General features: G+C 40.1%; 1 protein-coding gene across 1 annotated transcript; it reads left to right on the forward strand.

Moving 5' to 3' along the window:
• Positions 1-14,315: 14,315 nt before the first annotated feature.
• Positions 14,316-15,164, forward strand: LOC145895326 (G-protein coupled receptor GRL101-like). Its single transcript, XM_082984119.1, has 3 exons — positions 14,316-14,491; positions 14,551-14,762; positions 14,820-15,164. The coding sequence occupies exons 1-3, from the start codon at positions 14,316-14,318 to the stop codon at positions 15,137-15,139; spliced, it is 708 nt and encodes a 235-aa protein (XP_082840245.1). The 3' UTR covers positions 15,140-15,164.
• Positions 15,165-17,444: the final 2,280 nt, after the last annotated feature.

Consider the following 17,444-nt stretch of genomic DNA (forward strand, 5'->3'; position numbering starts at 1 on the left):
AAAAACATAAGGACTTAGGTGTAGAAATCTATCAGTTAAACAGCAAGCCAATGTGTTCATCAACACCTATTGATACTCATGGGATCCTTAGAATCGCGTGGTCTTTGTGCCCTGGTCTCGTGTTGGGACAATAGAAAATGCAAAGAAAAACAAATATTGTCATAATAAATGTAAGATGGTATAAGGAACAATGCAGAATACATTATTGACGTAACAATGCCTGTTTTTATTTAATCGCTGGCGATGTTTAGTGCAAAGGCAAACCTAAGGACAATACAAAGGTTGCATGAGTATAGACTAGGCATCTACTTCAATGTACATTGATATGTTGATATTTCCACAGGAAAAATATTTTCGATGCTGAGTTGGGATATTTTGCTGTGATTTAGGCCAACTTATTTGCAAACAACTTTTTCAACCTTATACAGGTATGTGTAGATTGGTTGATACGAATCCACGTCAACAAACATTATATCAGATAAAGTCGTTTAATTCTGGTTACTTTGCGAGGATTTGTTAAACTGTAACTTACACAACTGAAAACATTTTGTGTTGCAGAAGTCTTTGGTTGATCAGAGGGGGGATTTAAGACGGATCAGGGCAGGGTCCGACAGACGAAAAATGGGAGCAAGGTTTGTGAGATATTTAAATTCCCTTCATATTAAAAAATAACAACATTTTTGTCGGAAAAACAATAAATAGGCATAATTTTTGCGCGGGATAACAATGAACATAAAGATCTTCCCGCGTCTAACTGAGCGCAAACATTTTTTTGTCGTTACTTCTGTGCAGAGTCGCATCATGGTTGGGACAAGCATTTTGATTAGGGTTTCGTCTAGACTGGAGCTAAGTTAAACGCGTACAACCCTGTGAATCAAAGTAAATGTTCAATGATACTTTTTTTCACGCTTCGCCATTCGCATTGTGAGCGCGACACGAAATTTCAGTCCGTTAATATCGCGCAAAAAATAATTTAAGATATAAAATGTCCACGTTTCGGTTGTTATACAACAAACCTTCATCAGGATAATGAAGTAAAAACGCCCACACGATGATAAATATTCACGCGCGCATAAAGCAAAAAAAGGCAAAAAAGTGCAAAAAAGGCGAAAGAAACAACACAAGCTAGGAAGCGTGGAGGGGGGGGACACCAATAGTAGAAAATGCGCGTCAACAGGACGAAACCGAGGTCTAAAGCATAGCGCCTGGAGGTGCGCAAGACCATCACGTTCAACCAGGGGGCATGTCGTGCAGACCGTTTATCAAATTGCGATAAACGGGTGGAAAGAAGGTTTCCCTCTTATCATTAAGTGCGAACCCATGTGCGTTTATATGAACAGACTCGATGAACATCCTCTTGTACCTGTCCTTTTCCCGGTGCAGAATTATTGTGTTCTCAAAATTAACCGTGTGTCCTGTTGCTGCAACATGTTGCGACAATGCCGTCCCTGCCACCTTATTGGGCTTGCCAACATCCCGTTGATGTTCCTTTAGACGTGTTCGTAGGGCGCGACCCGTCTCACCAATGTACACCTTCTCACACCCTCCACATGGAATGCGGTATATTACCCCTCTAGCATCTAGCGTACCACCAGCGCGATCTTTAGGATGCGATACCAAGGAGCGTAGTGTAACCGCAGGACGCTCGTACACCAGGATGGAAAAGTCCTCCAGCAGTCTCTTTAAGGTCTCTGAAAGTCCTGGAAAATATGGGAGAACAACCACACCAGCGGTGGGACTTTTGTTGCACTTAGGCAGGGATGCAGGATTTTGTCGCAGAAAGGAGATTGGGTAACCATTTCTTAAAAGAGCATCCCGCACACTACCCTCCTCTTGTTCTCGGGCCTTTTCCTCTGTAACAAGATTGTCCGCTCTGGTGTATAGTGCACGCACTACAGCCCGCTTGTGGGATATAGGGTGCGCTGAACGGAAAGATAGATACCTGTCAGAATGTGTCGGTTTTCGGTAAACACTCGTGCGTAGGGACCCACGGTTTTCCCTTTGAACAGCAACATCTAAAAACGATAAAATCCCACCATGCTCAACCTCCATGGTGAACTTAATGCTCGCTTCGATCGAGTTGAGGTGCTCAAGCAGCGATTCCACGTAGTCGCGATGCACAACCACAAACGTATCGTCCACGTAACGTCGCCACAAGCGTGGGGGACTCAAAAACGTTGACAACGCTCTTTGCTCCACGGATTCCATGACTATGTTGGCGACCACAACTGAAAGCGGAAACCCCATGGCTGTACCAAATATTTGCTTGTAAAATTCACCTTTGAACGACAAATAGGTGGCGTCCAGACAAAGTTGAATGCATTCCACGATCTCCGGTAGTGGCCACGAACAACGTGCCTCCAATGTTTCATCTCTCTGCAGTCTTTCTGCCGCCACTTCCACCGCCAACTTCACCGGTACGTTTGTGAAGAGAGAGACGACATCAAATGATACCATTACCTCTTCGTGGTCCACGCGCAATTCTTTCATCTGTGCTGCAAAATCAATAGAATTCCGGACATTACCGAAAACCGACACATTCTGACAGGTATCTATCTTTCCGGTCAGCGCACCCTATATCCCACAAGCGGGCTGTAGTGCGTGCACTATACACCAGAGCGGACAATCTTGTTACAGAGGAAAAGGCCCGAGAACAAGAGGTGGGTAGTGTGCGGGATGCTCTTTTAAGAAATGGTTACCCAATCTCCTTTCTGCGACAAAATCCTGCATCCCTGCCTAAGTGCAACAAAAGTCCCACCGCTGGTGTGGTTGTTCTCCCATATTTTCCAGGACTTTCAGAGACCTTAAAGAGACTGCTGGAGGACTTTTCCATCCTGGTGTACGAGCGTCCTGCGGTTACACTACGCTCCTTGGTATCGCATCCTAAAGATCGCGCTGGTGGTACGCTAGATGCTAGAGGGGTAATATACCGCATTCCATGTGGAGGGTGTGAGAAGGTGTACATTGGTGAGACGGGTCGCGCCCTACGAACACGTCTAAAGGAACATCAACGGGATGTTGGCAAGCCCAATAAGGTGGCAGGGACGGCATTGTCGCAACATGTTGCAGCAACAGGACACACGGTTAATTTTGAGAACACAATAATTCTGGACCGGGAAAAGGACAGGTACAAGAGGATGTTTATCGAGTCTGTTCATATAAACGCACATGGGTTCGCACTTAATGATAAGAGGGAAACCTTCTTTCCACCCGTTTATCGCAATTTGATAAACGGTCTGCACGACATGCCCCCTGGTTGAACGTGATGGTCTTGCGCACCTCGAGGCGCTATGCTTTAGACCTCGGTTTCGTCCTGTTGACGCGCATTTTCTATTATTGGTGTTCCCCCCCTCCCCTCTTCCTAGCTTGTGTTGTTTCTTTCGCCTTTTTTGCCTTTTTTTGCTTTATGCGCGCGTGAATATTTATCATCGTGTGGGCGTTTTTACTTCATTATCCTGATGAAGGTTTGTTGTATAACAACCGAAACGTCGAACAAACAAGTTTTTCTTTTGCCAGAAGAGCTTTTAATTACAAATATTGCCTGGCAGCGTTAGCAACAAACTATATAAAAGGTCGCTTACAATATTTGCCGGGCCTTTGTATGCACTGGAAACCCGACGGATCGGCTGGAGAAAACTAAACGTAGTTTAAAGTATTTATATCAGACATATGTGGTGATTAATTTTTTGTTTTTGCCAAAACTGGCAAAAAAACTCTTTCAATATAAGTTTCATCAAAAAATATGAAGGGTTCCGTGAGCTGTCGAGATTTGACGAAAACTACTGAATATTTATTCTAAGGGTTTGAGCAACAAGCGGATGAGAATAAAAACAAAAAAGTGACGACAGTTTATATAAAAGCCATTTTGGAGGTTACAAGTTAACTTGAATAACCTTGCAGTGTTCCTTGGATATAAAGTTTGTAAAACTCCACTAAAATCCATAATGACGTCATTCTCCTGAGTTAGAGAAATATATCATTGCAAGATATAAACTCTTTGTGTTTTTATCAGGTATTGGTTGAAGGTGGTTGGAATCCTGCTCTCCTTCACCACAATTGCTTCAGCACTGTATAAACCTGGCGAAAGTAAGTATTTTGTTACAAATCATAAACTCTTAATTAATTTAATATAATGGTTAGTTTTACAGATTTTGACTGATTTCAAATTGATTTACGTTCATGTGTTTTGTGCAGGGTTCACTTGCGATGATGGGGAGAAGCTGTGGGCTATATGGTTTTGTGATGGTCGTTACACCCAATGCAGTGACGGAAGTGATGAGAAACCGGCCAACTTTCCCACTTATCCTGAAAATCTCACCAGTCCTTACATAAGGTGAAAGCACTTAAATATGTTCCCTACATTCGTTGTATTAGTGTTGACCAACCAATAGACGATGTTATCAGGGTTTGGCTTTACTTGAAACAACCAATTTTGAACAGTTTATAATAAAGTCGGGTCAAATAAGACAGTTTCAAAACCCACGCGTTTAGAAGTGTTTTTAATTTAATATTTCAATGGATTTTTGATTGCGAAACAATCTAAGATAAGTAAAGGTTTATATCAGGGATGGCCAACACGTGGATCGCATCACAGTTTGCGTTGACTTTGCAAAATTTTAAATAAACGTAATCGTCAATCTTTTTGCATAATTTACCGAGAAAACTAAAAGTTTCATGTTCGCCAGTTTAACAGATTGTTTTTAAATTGAGCATTGTTACCAAACACGTGGCACATTGTTACGTAACACGTAGCATTATTACCAAACATGTGGTATTATTCGGCAATACAAAGAAGCAACATTCTGTGCCTTTATTACTAGTTTCCTCAGTAAAACATTTTTGGCGCAGAACGAAAGTTAAAATATTTTTGATATTGTAGGTGGTATAAATACGTTACAATCATAATTTGCATTAACTTCTAAAACTTTTTGTTAAGGAATTGACAATTATATCGCACGAAAAGTGTATACCCACTTACAACAGGCACGTATTTAATGTTATTCTGATTTACTTTCTTATGAAATCGCACGTACAGACGTAAAAGCTTTTGTTTGTGAAATGCGTACTTTATTTCTTCGGTAATCCAACACAACTACGCAAACTACCTTAAATGCGACGACGCAGAAACCCACGCAGGTTTTCTGCCCAACTCGAACTCAAGCAGCAAACATGGTTCTGCGAAAATATACAGGAAACTTCCCCAAAATTCGACCCACCTTTTAAATATTCCCGTCGCATGTGAGTCGGTTATTCAGAAGCTCGATTACTTTCGCTGACAAGTTGGCCACCTCTCCATACCAAGAAGAAAATCTGACCGTGGCCGGGATATCCTGGGTTCGAATCCCGTTGTGGTAAAGAGAGTTTTTAATGGTGGGAGTAAAACCAGAAACGTGAAATGGTTGCTTTGATATATGCTGGACTGCTTTATTTTTGTTATGAGTCAAGTGGATCTTGGACATTTGTCATGTTTTCTACAGCTGGTGACGAACTGCTGTTTTGCAGCAGATGACAAATTTGCAAAAGTTTTTTGTTGACAATTTTAGCAGGATTTCCTTATCTTGCATACAAGCAAATTTGAGCCAATAATATGAATTCTGTGAGCTGCAGACAGATGGCCACTGTTTCTTTTCATTTTTTGTTGTACTGGAAACTAATCCGCCACCACGAATATCACACACAAAAACTTACCCAAAGCAATCTAAACAGAAATAATATAAACGATGGCAAATAACGGAAAACACATGTTTCATAATATTAAATGGAAAGAAAAATGTGGGAGAAGAGTAAAGAGGATAGGAAAAAACGCCAGAAAGAGGAAGTTATGTTAAACGTGAAGAGCAAAAAAAAAACAAATTAAGTAATGGTACAGGATTAAGTTTTGCGGATGTAAGAATGGGGTGGAGAGAAGGTTAATTAATTTATATTTATAGAATGTTTGACATCGGCCAGGACGCCTTCAGGAAAAGTGTTGTCCATGTTCCGCTGGATAGCGAGCTTAAGTTTATAGACTGTTTAAGGGATTGGATGAGGTGTTGGGGATCTTGTTCAAAGGACGGGGATCATTACGGGTTCAGTTACGGGTTTTCCAAATGGTATGGCAACATAGAGGTGTTCAGAAGGATGTAAGGGTTGTGGCGTAGTGTGTGTTAGGTTGTGGGAGTTTGGGAAAGTTAAGGAGAAGTGCGTTGAGGGTGTTTTTTTACCAGGGTTAAGAGCTGGATGGATGGGCAGTCATGAAATAGGTGTGCAAAGATTTCAAGGATGTCAAAAGTGACAGTGAGGGTCTGATTCGAAGTTCGAGTAAATAGTTATGGGGATTTCAAGGTTGTATTCAATGAGGGAAAGGCGTGTTGTGGGGGTTTCCAGTATATGCGGGGTTTGTAATATTGTTTTAAAGGAGAGAGAAGTGAGAGGTCAACAAAGAGGGGGATGTTGACCGCCTCGTAACAACCAATCCCTGCAGAGGCAACGAGTTTAAGAGGATGGGACCGGAAGTCCTCAATGCACACACGTATGCATGAAGTAGGCACCATTGTCAAAAACAATAACAAAAGTACAAGATATTGCCTGATTAAAAACAGGATGTGTTGAAGTTGCAACAAATTCATAATTAACAAAACTAATTGGTCGTTGTGTTTTATGTTATAACTTCCAAATGTATCGTCTTTGCTGGGCTTGGCCCAAGTATAACCATGTCAATGCAAGTTTGCCTTGCCTTCAATGTATGCTGTACAACGTTGTTTCACACGCCTGACTGGTGCGGCCATTTCCTTTCTGAGCTTTCTGAAAAGACCGGGATTTGAACCCAGGTTGGGATACGAGTCGGGCGTCTGTCGTTTGGACGAGCGAAGCTGCGCCCGCCTCTGAGGTCTTAACCTTATCTACGGTTTGAGTGGTTTTGCGCCTGCGTCTGTTGCCGCATTTGCTGCTGCTTTTCGTTCATTGACATTTATTGAAAGCTTGGAAAGTCGTTCTTCTCACAAAATCATACATTTTCGGTTGCCGATCATACATGACGTCAACAGTCAGGAATAACGTTTTGGGCGAGTACTAATGCTTGCATTATCACCACTCTCTTCTTTCAACAGCTTTAAATGTTCATGATTTTAGCAGGGTTGAAAAGGTCTTTAACGTCAAGGTTGTCGTTCATTGCAAACGGTTTAACCTCTTTCACACAACCGGCCGAAACACTAGCTGGAAAACTACCGTTTCGTAGTTGATTACGCGATTTTCTTGTACGACTCCAGAAATAGCGCACGCGGGCTGGCCACTGGCATCCCAACTCTCCTCTCAAAACAAAAGCATCCCTAACAAGAGCAGGACTGGCTTTGCTTAGAGTGGCTTCAGTAAATCTATCAGAACAGCTCATTAAACGAGAAAGCTGAAACAAGAAAACGGAAACAGGAAAACTCCACAACTTCGCGAGGGACTTAATATATTTGCTTTTGCTTGACTGACTTTCAGACGCTTATCTAATTCCAATGGTTTTCATCGTCCTTGTTTTCTCGGTATGGATGCATCTAGGTCGAAACAATGGTCAACTGTTTACAGCACATTGAATTTATAATATTGTCTCAAATTTGCTTTCTATTAGTTATTTTTCAGCAGATGTTACGCGAAATTATTGTAAAGTTGTAGATTGTGTATTGTTATTCACATACTTGCATACACAATCGTGCATGAATACTTGGCATTAAGCTGGTTTATTTAAAACCAACCTAATATATACAGAAAGTCAGCCATTTGCAAAAACAATACGTCGCGAAACCATTGTTATATGACGTAATACATTACTTTTGTTACAGTTGCGACAACAAGTTTGACTTCCTCGGTTCAAACAAAGTATGCGCCCTAAGAGTGGAGGAGTTTTGCAAAGGTGTGATCCAATGTGTTGGAAAAACTTTTGACATCTGCCCCTCCCATTTCCAGTGTCCGAATTCATCTTGTCGGAAACGTTCGACTGTTTGTGATGGCGATCCTTGCAATGACTGTCCAGCTTTCCAACACTGGAATAATGGACATGGATTTAAATGTGTTCGGAATGGCAGGAATTGCAATCTTCCGCAGATGTTTCTATGGGACGGCATTTCAGATTGTGATGATAAATCTGATTTGTGTTACACCTCGGAGAATGGAGATGTCAGGTATTTGTGAACTGTTGTGGTTGGTTAAAAATTCCTTCCGTTAAGATTAGACAGAATGGACTTGTGTCATTCGCAGAGACACTCGAAGTTCTCAGACATTTAATCATCGTTTATGTTTCCAATGTACAAATGACCCCATGATTATCTCAAGGTCAAGTGTGTGTGATGACGTCATCGACTGTCCCGATAAAAGTGACGAATGTTTTTGTCAACCTAGGAAAACCAAAGATTGTGGCAAGTTTCACTAGTAAGTGATAAAGCATTAGTTTATTCTTTGGATTGAAACCACTGACATCCAATGCGTCACCAGAATTCTATGACTTGCAATAGTGTAAGGTGTGTTAAGTGTCTGTAAATACTACATGACTTGTTTTCATTGGCATGACTCACAAACTAATGCAGGTGTTAAGGATGTGTTTCGCCGTTGCAGGAAAATACCCATTCCTTTACTGTCGATTACGTTTTTGACCTTGATTACAAAGTATTGCAGTCGAAAAAGACTTTAAAAGCAAGTTATCGCATATCTGAGCAAGCATCTATTGTGACGTAACAGTGTTTCAATAATGGGCGACCATGTATAGGAAGTTTGCTTACTAAGTTGACAGTTTTATTTATTGGGTTAAAGTGGTTTCAATATGTTTGTCTGTTCTTCAGCTACAGTGTTTTGAAACCAATTAGGATAAAGCGAATCTTTGGTATTGTTTATATTCTTGACGTACTATAGAGGTTATTTCAGTGGAGTGCTGCAGGTGTTTGGAGGTTAAACTTCCTTTCGTAATTTTGGGTCAGTTTTGAGCTGAATTCCCATGTATGGGTTTTAAAGACGTTTGTTTAATTACTGCATGAGTCACAAAAATATCATCTGCATTCAATTTAAGTTTTTTATTTCAAAATAAACCCGAAACATTCAAATATTTTCAGTGTTGATGAGGAAGTGAAGAACGACTGCCCAACAACAACAACCAACTACATACAGGGGAGGTGGCAGTGTTACGTAAGTGGGAATACATAATTTATTGTTTAGTCGGAAATAAGTGGTTTAGATGTTTACGTACGTTTGTAGGTTCTTACCAACACAATGTACTTACTCACTTGCCGGACAAACTCCAGTTTAAACGTTAATATTTGTTCTGTCTGTGGCGCCATCGCGACCACTTCAAACACTGTTGCATGTAGAAAGATTACGTTGTACAGACGTTGTTATATACTGGTGGGCAATATTCAGTGACATCATACACAATAACCAAACTACACCTACTTCGTTGCTACAAAACACAGGGTTCAAGTAATTCCTCCAAAGCGCGTTGCATTCGGCTGCTCTATGGTGGATATGACTTCCGCCGCATCTTACTTTGTCATTATCTTCACGGACGATGTACGAACCCGGTGTCTCATGAGGTTGAGCCACTTCGTAACACCGAACTTCACCGTCGTAGCCGACAAAGATCCCCGTAATATCGTTACGGATTCGTTTGAATACTTTTATCGCGATATATAACCTCTTAGATATTTTCAATCAGATTCCTTATCATCATGGAAGATTGTTCGCTCTCTTTGACACATTGCACATTTGTTAACTCTTTGTAATGTACTTAAATCTCAAAAGCTCGGAGTTTGGAATTCCATCCCATTGTTTAAAACCAACTATGGGATGTGGTGGCGAGTAAAACTAGCTTCGCATGCAAGATTGCTCATTCTGAAACATTGAAAAAAAAATTCAAAAAAAATTGAAACAAGACTACAATAACACGTGATAATAATTATTTACAAAATCATATTAGTTTACTAAAGAAATACCTTCAAGGTCGTTAACAGTTGGAACTCGTGCTTGTACCGAGTTCCCCATACGTTTCCTGTGCAACGTTGACATGCGTGGAATTTATGTGGTATTTGGGTTGCACTAAACCACCCAACACGGCATGTAGTACTGATTTGTGATTCCTACATGTTTAACAAGTGGCACAAAAATAGCAGCAGTTAATTCTCCCTTTCGTCGCAAATTGTATTTGTTTGTCAAGCTTATTTTGTTACTTTCTTTGTTTTTTACCTGGATGATGTAAAAACGTTTACAAAATAAACACCTTGTAATGCATGACAATCACATAGTGATCACATTCCCAGGTATAAAAGTCTCGAATACGTTTGCTGTCATGACGTCTGTTGCTGTCGATGTATTGTTGGACGTTTCTAGGTGTCCCACAAGGGCACCGTTACCTGACAAAATAAGTTTGTAAGCAAAAATTTAAGGTCGCTGCTGGTCTTTCGCCACCGGATTCACAGATTTTGTGGCAGACATATCTGTTTCAAAACTTGCTAATAAAAATAACTCTTGCAACAAGAATTCCTGGCAAGCCTTACAATATATAATAAAAGATTCGTTTAAAATAATAACAAAATATTTCTTCCAGCATAAACAACAAATCGTTCGCAAAAATATACCAGGAACCACGTGATGTGTTTTATACAGGGTGCGTTGTGGGGGAGTTGGCTCGACAACAAACTACTGTGCGATTGGAGGCAGGATCGCGGTGGTTTGATCTACAATGCTGACACAGGTCAACTCTTGGACGACGATGAAGATCCTCAACTTTGCAAACATCGGAAACACTGCGACACAAAAGACGGACATCTCAATATTCCTACGTCCAAAGTATGCGACGGTTTCATCGATTGCAAGGATGAAAGTGACGAATATCCAGAACAAAACTGCACAAAGAAAGGAAGATTCTACTGTCCAACGTTAAATGGAGCCAAAGTAAAGTTATTTCTTGTCAACAAAACCACAAAAAATTAAAGACACCTTAATTGCAAAAGTTAGAGTAAAATCACTTCAAAGCTGTATTTTAACTATAAAATAGGGATGCACCGAAAGTTTGGTTTGCCGAATTTATTCGGCCGAAACCAAGGTTTTTATAATTATTCGGTTTCGGCCGAAGGTTTTTGCAAAATTCGGCCGAAACCGAAACTTTTTTACTGTATGCAACACTGGTACGTAAAGTTACGTATAGATTTGCATCATAGTTCAAACTGTACTAGTGTGTTTTATTTGGTAATTGTCATCGAAATCAACTTTAAGCAGTTGGTACAGCATTTTTTAAGTGCCAATAAAAGGTTGTATGATAGGATGAGAATAGGGATGCGCCAATGGACAAAGATTCGGGTTCGTGCGAATCCAAATATATTCCTATGTAAGTGTGACGTCAATAATAGTTGGTCGTTTGCATCACGTGCGCAAGTACGTTGCTTCACCAACTATTGTTTTGCTATCATGCGCCAAATAAATTGCATACAGTTGATTTCTGCAAAGTTTAATGAACTTTTGGTAACCAACAACCGAATCTATACTATATCTCAGACGAACAGTGGCCTTTATCGCCAGTGTTTAGGAAAAACGATACTTTGATTGACATAACGTAATAAAGCCGATATGTCATGATTGAGGAAATATAATGTTGAACAACACAGGACTTCCGTTCTTTTGTTTTCAAATGCGCTTCTGTATTTTGGTGACGAAAACCCGTGCTATACGAGCAGCGCCCAGAACTGCAATACGATGTTAGACCACCAGGATTTTGCTACAATCGCAACGGCATTTTCGTCACGTTTTGTTCAATCGTGGTGATAAACCAATAGCAAAAACGACTACACCAGTTCTCGTTGCATTATAAGCGGTGTGCTACCGTTATTGGTCATGCGAAAAAGACAAAAACTTTAGCGGTTGTATCACACAACTATATTATGCTTTAACAAATATTCGCATACGAATCTTGCGCAACATTCGGGTTTGTACGAATCTGAAATCTGTGCTCAAATTCGGCGAATCTGTTCGGCTTTGGGTTCGCTTTGTCACATCCCTAGATCAGATGCATTCCGGCATATGTTTTGTTTACATTTATTGCGATTTTTAAGAGATGGATACCAGAATCAGTTTCGGTTTATTCGGCCGAATTTATTCGGCAACTTTTGCCGAATATTCGGTTTCGGCTGAATAAAAAAAATGCTGTTTCGGTGCATCACTACTATAAAAGGCAAAGGTATCGGTGTCTGTTGTTTAGTATTGTTTGTCATAATGCCCTTTGTTGAATCTTTCGCACACAGTTAACCACAAAGACGGTTTAAGTATTTCCCAGATTCTTGTGACAGATTTCTATCAACGAATCGGATGTTTGTGACCTCACAATTAACTGCGATGATCAAAGTGACGAAATAAACTGCACAAATGACGGAAGGTTTTATTGCGAAAACAAAGATCCATTGTTCGTTAAGAAGGAGAAGGTAAACACATGTTAAAAATATTTAAAGTTTTGTGTCCTGTGTCAAAGATGTTTTGATTTCGTGCATGTTAATGAATTCGGATATGGAAGTTTTAGGACTGATAAAGAAAGACCTTTTCTCCGTATTTCAGCGCTTAATTTCGCAACCTCAACTATGGTAAACGTTCAGTTCACCCTGCACTAACGGCTCACCGTCAAAACAAAAGTTGGAAGCCGATCTACAGAGGCGGCTACTTTCATAATTTAGAAGCGCCCAATGTTAAAAGCACGAATACCAAAGAATAAAGTGCGACCCACTGCACAAATCACGTTCTTTACACCTAACCACACAAGCACACCTCAACGTTTGCCACCAGATGAGAACTGCCAGTTTACGAATTAAATCTTATTTTTGTCGCCAGATTTCTGGCTAAATAGCGCGTCACACGCCTTCCACGTACCCAAAACTACACATGCATTTTGCAGTACACATTTTTTGTCCAATTTCCATAGTTCCGTTGTTCACCAATTACATACAAAACAGTAATTTCGCAATATGCTGTTTACAGACGCCAATATGACCAACTTAACTACAAAGTTTTCTTTAATTTACTCCACATAGAAATTCAATGGAGTCGGCGACTGCTCTGATTGGTCAGACGAGTGCCCAACAAATACAAAAGTGATCAACGAAAACATATTTTCATCACGATACGAGTTGATTGCAAACCCATTTCTACGAGCCGTTGTGTGGATAATGGGGATGCTCGCCATTGCCGGAAATTTGGTAAATTAAACTAAGTTTGTTTTGTCTTTGTTGCACAATAGGAACACGTGTTATATTCCTTTAATTTGTTTTAAGGTTGTCATGGTGATGGAAGGCAAAACGTTGGTGACGACAGAATCACAATCTGCTGCATTTCGCACAAACCATCTGCTCGTTTTAAATCTATCCGTTTCCGATCTACTCATGGGAGTTTATCTGATCATGCTGGGAGCCGCTGGTGTCAGATACTCCGGAAGTTATTGTGCCAATGACCTTATTTGGAGATCAAGCGGAAGTTGTACCACAATGGGGGTATTGGTTTCGCTTTCAAGCGAAACATCGGTGTTTACAATGGTTTTGTTGACCATATTCCGACTGTATGCTGTGAAAAACGTAACTGAAACAATTGTATTTGGTTAAGTCAGCTATTGCCAACTTCGTTGAACCGATGACGGCCCTTTCCAAAATTTTATGACAACTTTCTTTCTGGAAATCCTTTACCTCTGGAAACCTATTTATTGTCACTTTCACAGCTATCGCTAGATTCTAAGCCTGACATGAGAAACGAATATTTTAGTGTGATTCAATTGTTGCGTCATACCTGATGAAGTCTCGCCGCATGGCAGACGAAACGTCGTAAAATACAATACGTTTATGCCAGAAGAGCAGTACATTTTTAATTGCAATATGCCTGGCAGCAACACGAATTTCGAATATTGTTGAAATGACGCAGTTTTGCCTAATTTGGGAACTACAGGGTAGAGAAAGAGGAAACAATTCCAGTCCGATGGGATTCGAACTGACAACTACATTCTCCGTCCCTCGAATTGATATAATCACCAAGCTTGCAAAACTTCTTTCTTTTGAATAAACACATGTCAATGTTCTTTTTTTGTTTTAGCCATTCGTTGCATCCTTAAAACCGGAATTGAAAACTGTCATCCTTTGCATTATCCTCTCCTGGGCATTCTCGTTTACAATTGCTTTTATTCCACTCACAACTCAACTTCAACATTTGTTTGAAACGAAAGCTTGGATGAATGAGAATCCGTTTTTTGACAATGTTGCAGTCGACTTCTCTAGTAAGAAATTGTCGTAGATGTTGGTGGTGAAACCAGTTTCAAATCACATTAAATATTTGCGTATACAGGTATGCATAACTTCATGGATCGATTTGTAACTTTCCAACACAACTTCACAAGCAACGATTCCCAAGTACACAACACTGCCCTTATGCGAGTGAATGATGCTAATTCCTGGATGGATTTTATGGATATTCTAGAGGATTACAATTACACTGAGCTATTTGATATTTCTGGATATTTGGGGTTCGTTTTTATTTGCGCAAAATCTTCAATTTTATCGCTACAAAATTGTTTATGTGTAGATATTACAGCAGTAGCAGTGTTTGCATCAGCAAACTGTATGTAACGACCAACGACAAGGCATGGGGATATTCAATCGCTATCATTACTCTTAACTTCCTGGCCTTCATGTTTGTGGCAATTACGTATATTTGGATTTACAAGAAGTCAACTGCCAGTGCCAGGCAAGTGAACGAGAGACCAAGAGATGGTAGGGCTGCAACACAAAACAAAGGTAAACACATTGGTATGTGCATAGATATTGTACCATTAATGCTGTTTGTTTCTGCAGAAATGCAAAAGAAAATCCTTCGACTGATATTTACCGATTTTTTTTGCTGGGTTCCAATTTCCATCATGGCATTTGTAAACTTCGGTGGAGTCCCTATGCCTCCAGTAATGTACGCTGTGTCAGCAATTATCCTGCTCCCCGTCAACAGCTCTCTAAATCCCCTCATCTACTCCAACGCACCGAAACTGCTTTATGATAGAGTCCGGGATGGCCTACATGCCGTTTTCAGGCGTCAGCAACAGGAAGAGCAACAGGAAAATGTGGCTGTGGTTGCTAACCGAGAAAACTTACATGTGGTTGAAGCAGAAACCGCTCTGTAAATAAACCTTGCATTTAGTTTGTGCAAAATGTGTTTTTCCTGGCATAAAATGGATAGAACTGAATCTTTTTTGACGTCACGCGTACCTTCTTTGTGTAGAATATTATTTAGTTTGTGATGGCAAAGTAATTCCAACATAAAATTGATATATCAAGTTACAACTTTCCATTTGATAATCTCACAAGTAGGACAAAGTAACATCTTTGACGTCAGACCCAAACAAAAGAACGAAAATACGTGGATTTTAGTTGGTGTACGCACTCCGTTTGCTTAGTTTTGCTTTTTGGTTGTATTTCGTGTGTCTTTATTTTATGTACCATGGTATGAGTCACGTGATGAGTTGGTCGGACTCGTCGTCAACGTTCACACGTCATCCAACACGTCAACGTTTGCCTACACCAGTGTTTCTCAAACTTTTTCCAATCACGTACCGCTCATTTGTTTTTTAATACACTGCGTACCACCGTATTACTACACCAAAACTGTTATGACATACCACCAATGAATAACAATTTAGCCAATATAACCACTTGCTTGGATTTCTTTATTGAGCATTTGTGACGCAACAGTATCAACGTGAAATTGTTGCACAGTTGAATACACGATGTCAGAATTACTTCAACAGTGCAACAATTTCACGTTAATACTATTGCGTCACAAATGCACAATAAAGAAAACCGACATCATGTATTTGCAGCGGTTTTGGCTTCTGCAAAGTGCGGCAAATTGTATAGAGTAGACTAAATCGCGTACCACTAGTGGTACGCGTACCACAGTTTGAGAACCACTGGCCTATAGTTTTGCTTTTTGGTTGTATTTCGTGTGTCTTCATTTTATGTACCATGGTATGAGTCACGTGATGAGTTGGTCGGACTCGTCGTCCACGTTCACATTTCATCCAACACATGGACACTCTTATTATGTGTGAGTGTTGGAACGCTTGACATCAACTTGGGTAGAATCATTTTGGACATTACAATGATGCGGTGATTCCCCTTGCTTCCAGTGACTTCCTTACTATATTTTGTCTCTGGATCAACGTTTACTTGTAAATATGATGTTATGATGTTGGAAACATTCCATGTAATCAACTCATGGAATACAAACTATCGGCAGATGAAAATATAATCTGCTACCTTCAAATATCACTAAAAAAAGTTTAAAACACCCCCTCAAAACCCCCTCTTACACGACTTATACATAAACCTTGCCCTGTGTATTTTGTATATTATTGAAAAGTATATTTTACTGCAAACAAGATGTCGTAGAATTCTTGGCAGGACAAACTCTCTGTGTAAATCGCATCACAATTCACATTCCATCGTTAACATTGCATCACATGTCCAGCAGCAAGATTTTTCGTTTGTAGTGTTTTTTTCTAACAATCAATTGTTGTTTGGCATTCAATATCAACCGGTTGGTTCGCGGCTAATTTAAACTTTCACGAAAATTTAATCGTTTTGTTGAATGTTTGCTGATTGCGCATATTTTGTGCTACTTGTTGTTGTTATCAATAAACACAGTGTTGAGAGGGTAAAAGTGTGTGTATTCTTGAACTTGAATTGTGAAACGAGGAGGAGAGAATTGAAGGTGCAAGAGAAAAAAATGGTAGAGAACCATCAAGATCTAACAAATGATTGCAGCTGGAATGACGACGAGCGTTAAGCAGTGAAATCGAATGATAATAATGTCACGTCTTCCGTTAGATGGAACTAGAGAGATTGTAGGAAATACGATCAGTGTCAGAAATTATTAGAAGTGAAATTGCAATGCGAGTTTTGTTTCACAACGAGACGATTGATAGTTGCGAAATCGATTCCCGGACAGGGGAATTACCTCGGAGCCTGATAGTAAACGTCTCACAATTAATTGAGTTGTTGATGACCTGCAGACGTCAAACACAGGGTGTCCCTTAAACCTTGTACTTACGGTGGGTTGTTATTATCTACCCAGGTATACAGAGACAGAGTTCTCCAACGTTGTGTTAAGATAATCTTAGAACCTCTGTCATGTCAGCACTTCAGGGATCATTATCCTACAAATGCTTTCTTGTCTTCTCAATTCCCAAATCACCGACTGTGGTCAAACTGAATGCTTTCAAAGTCGCAGCTTGAGCAAAGATGTTTGTTGAGTTTCAAATGTGTAAGTTTGCTGGCAGGGTGGCCTTGAACGGTTTGATTTGCATGTGTTGGAATTCTGCGTAGATAAACCTGCAGCGATGGCGTCATCAGTTTTTAAGGAAAGTTAAATCTCGGGCCTCGTTGGTAACGCGGTGTCCATGAAACAATCATTTTATCGAAGTTTTA

Source organism: Ascidia mentula, chromosome 3, assembly GCF_947561715.1.
Source record: "Ascidia mentula chromosome 3, kaAscMent1.1, whole genome shotgun sequence".
NCBI classification, from domain to species: Eukaryota; Metazoa; Chordata; class Ascidiacea; order Phlebobranchia; family Ascidiidae; genus Ascidia; species Ascidia mentula.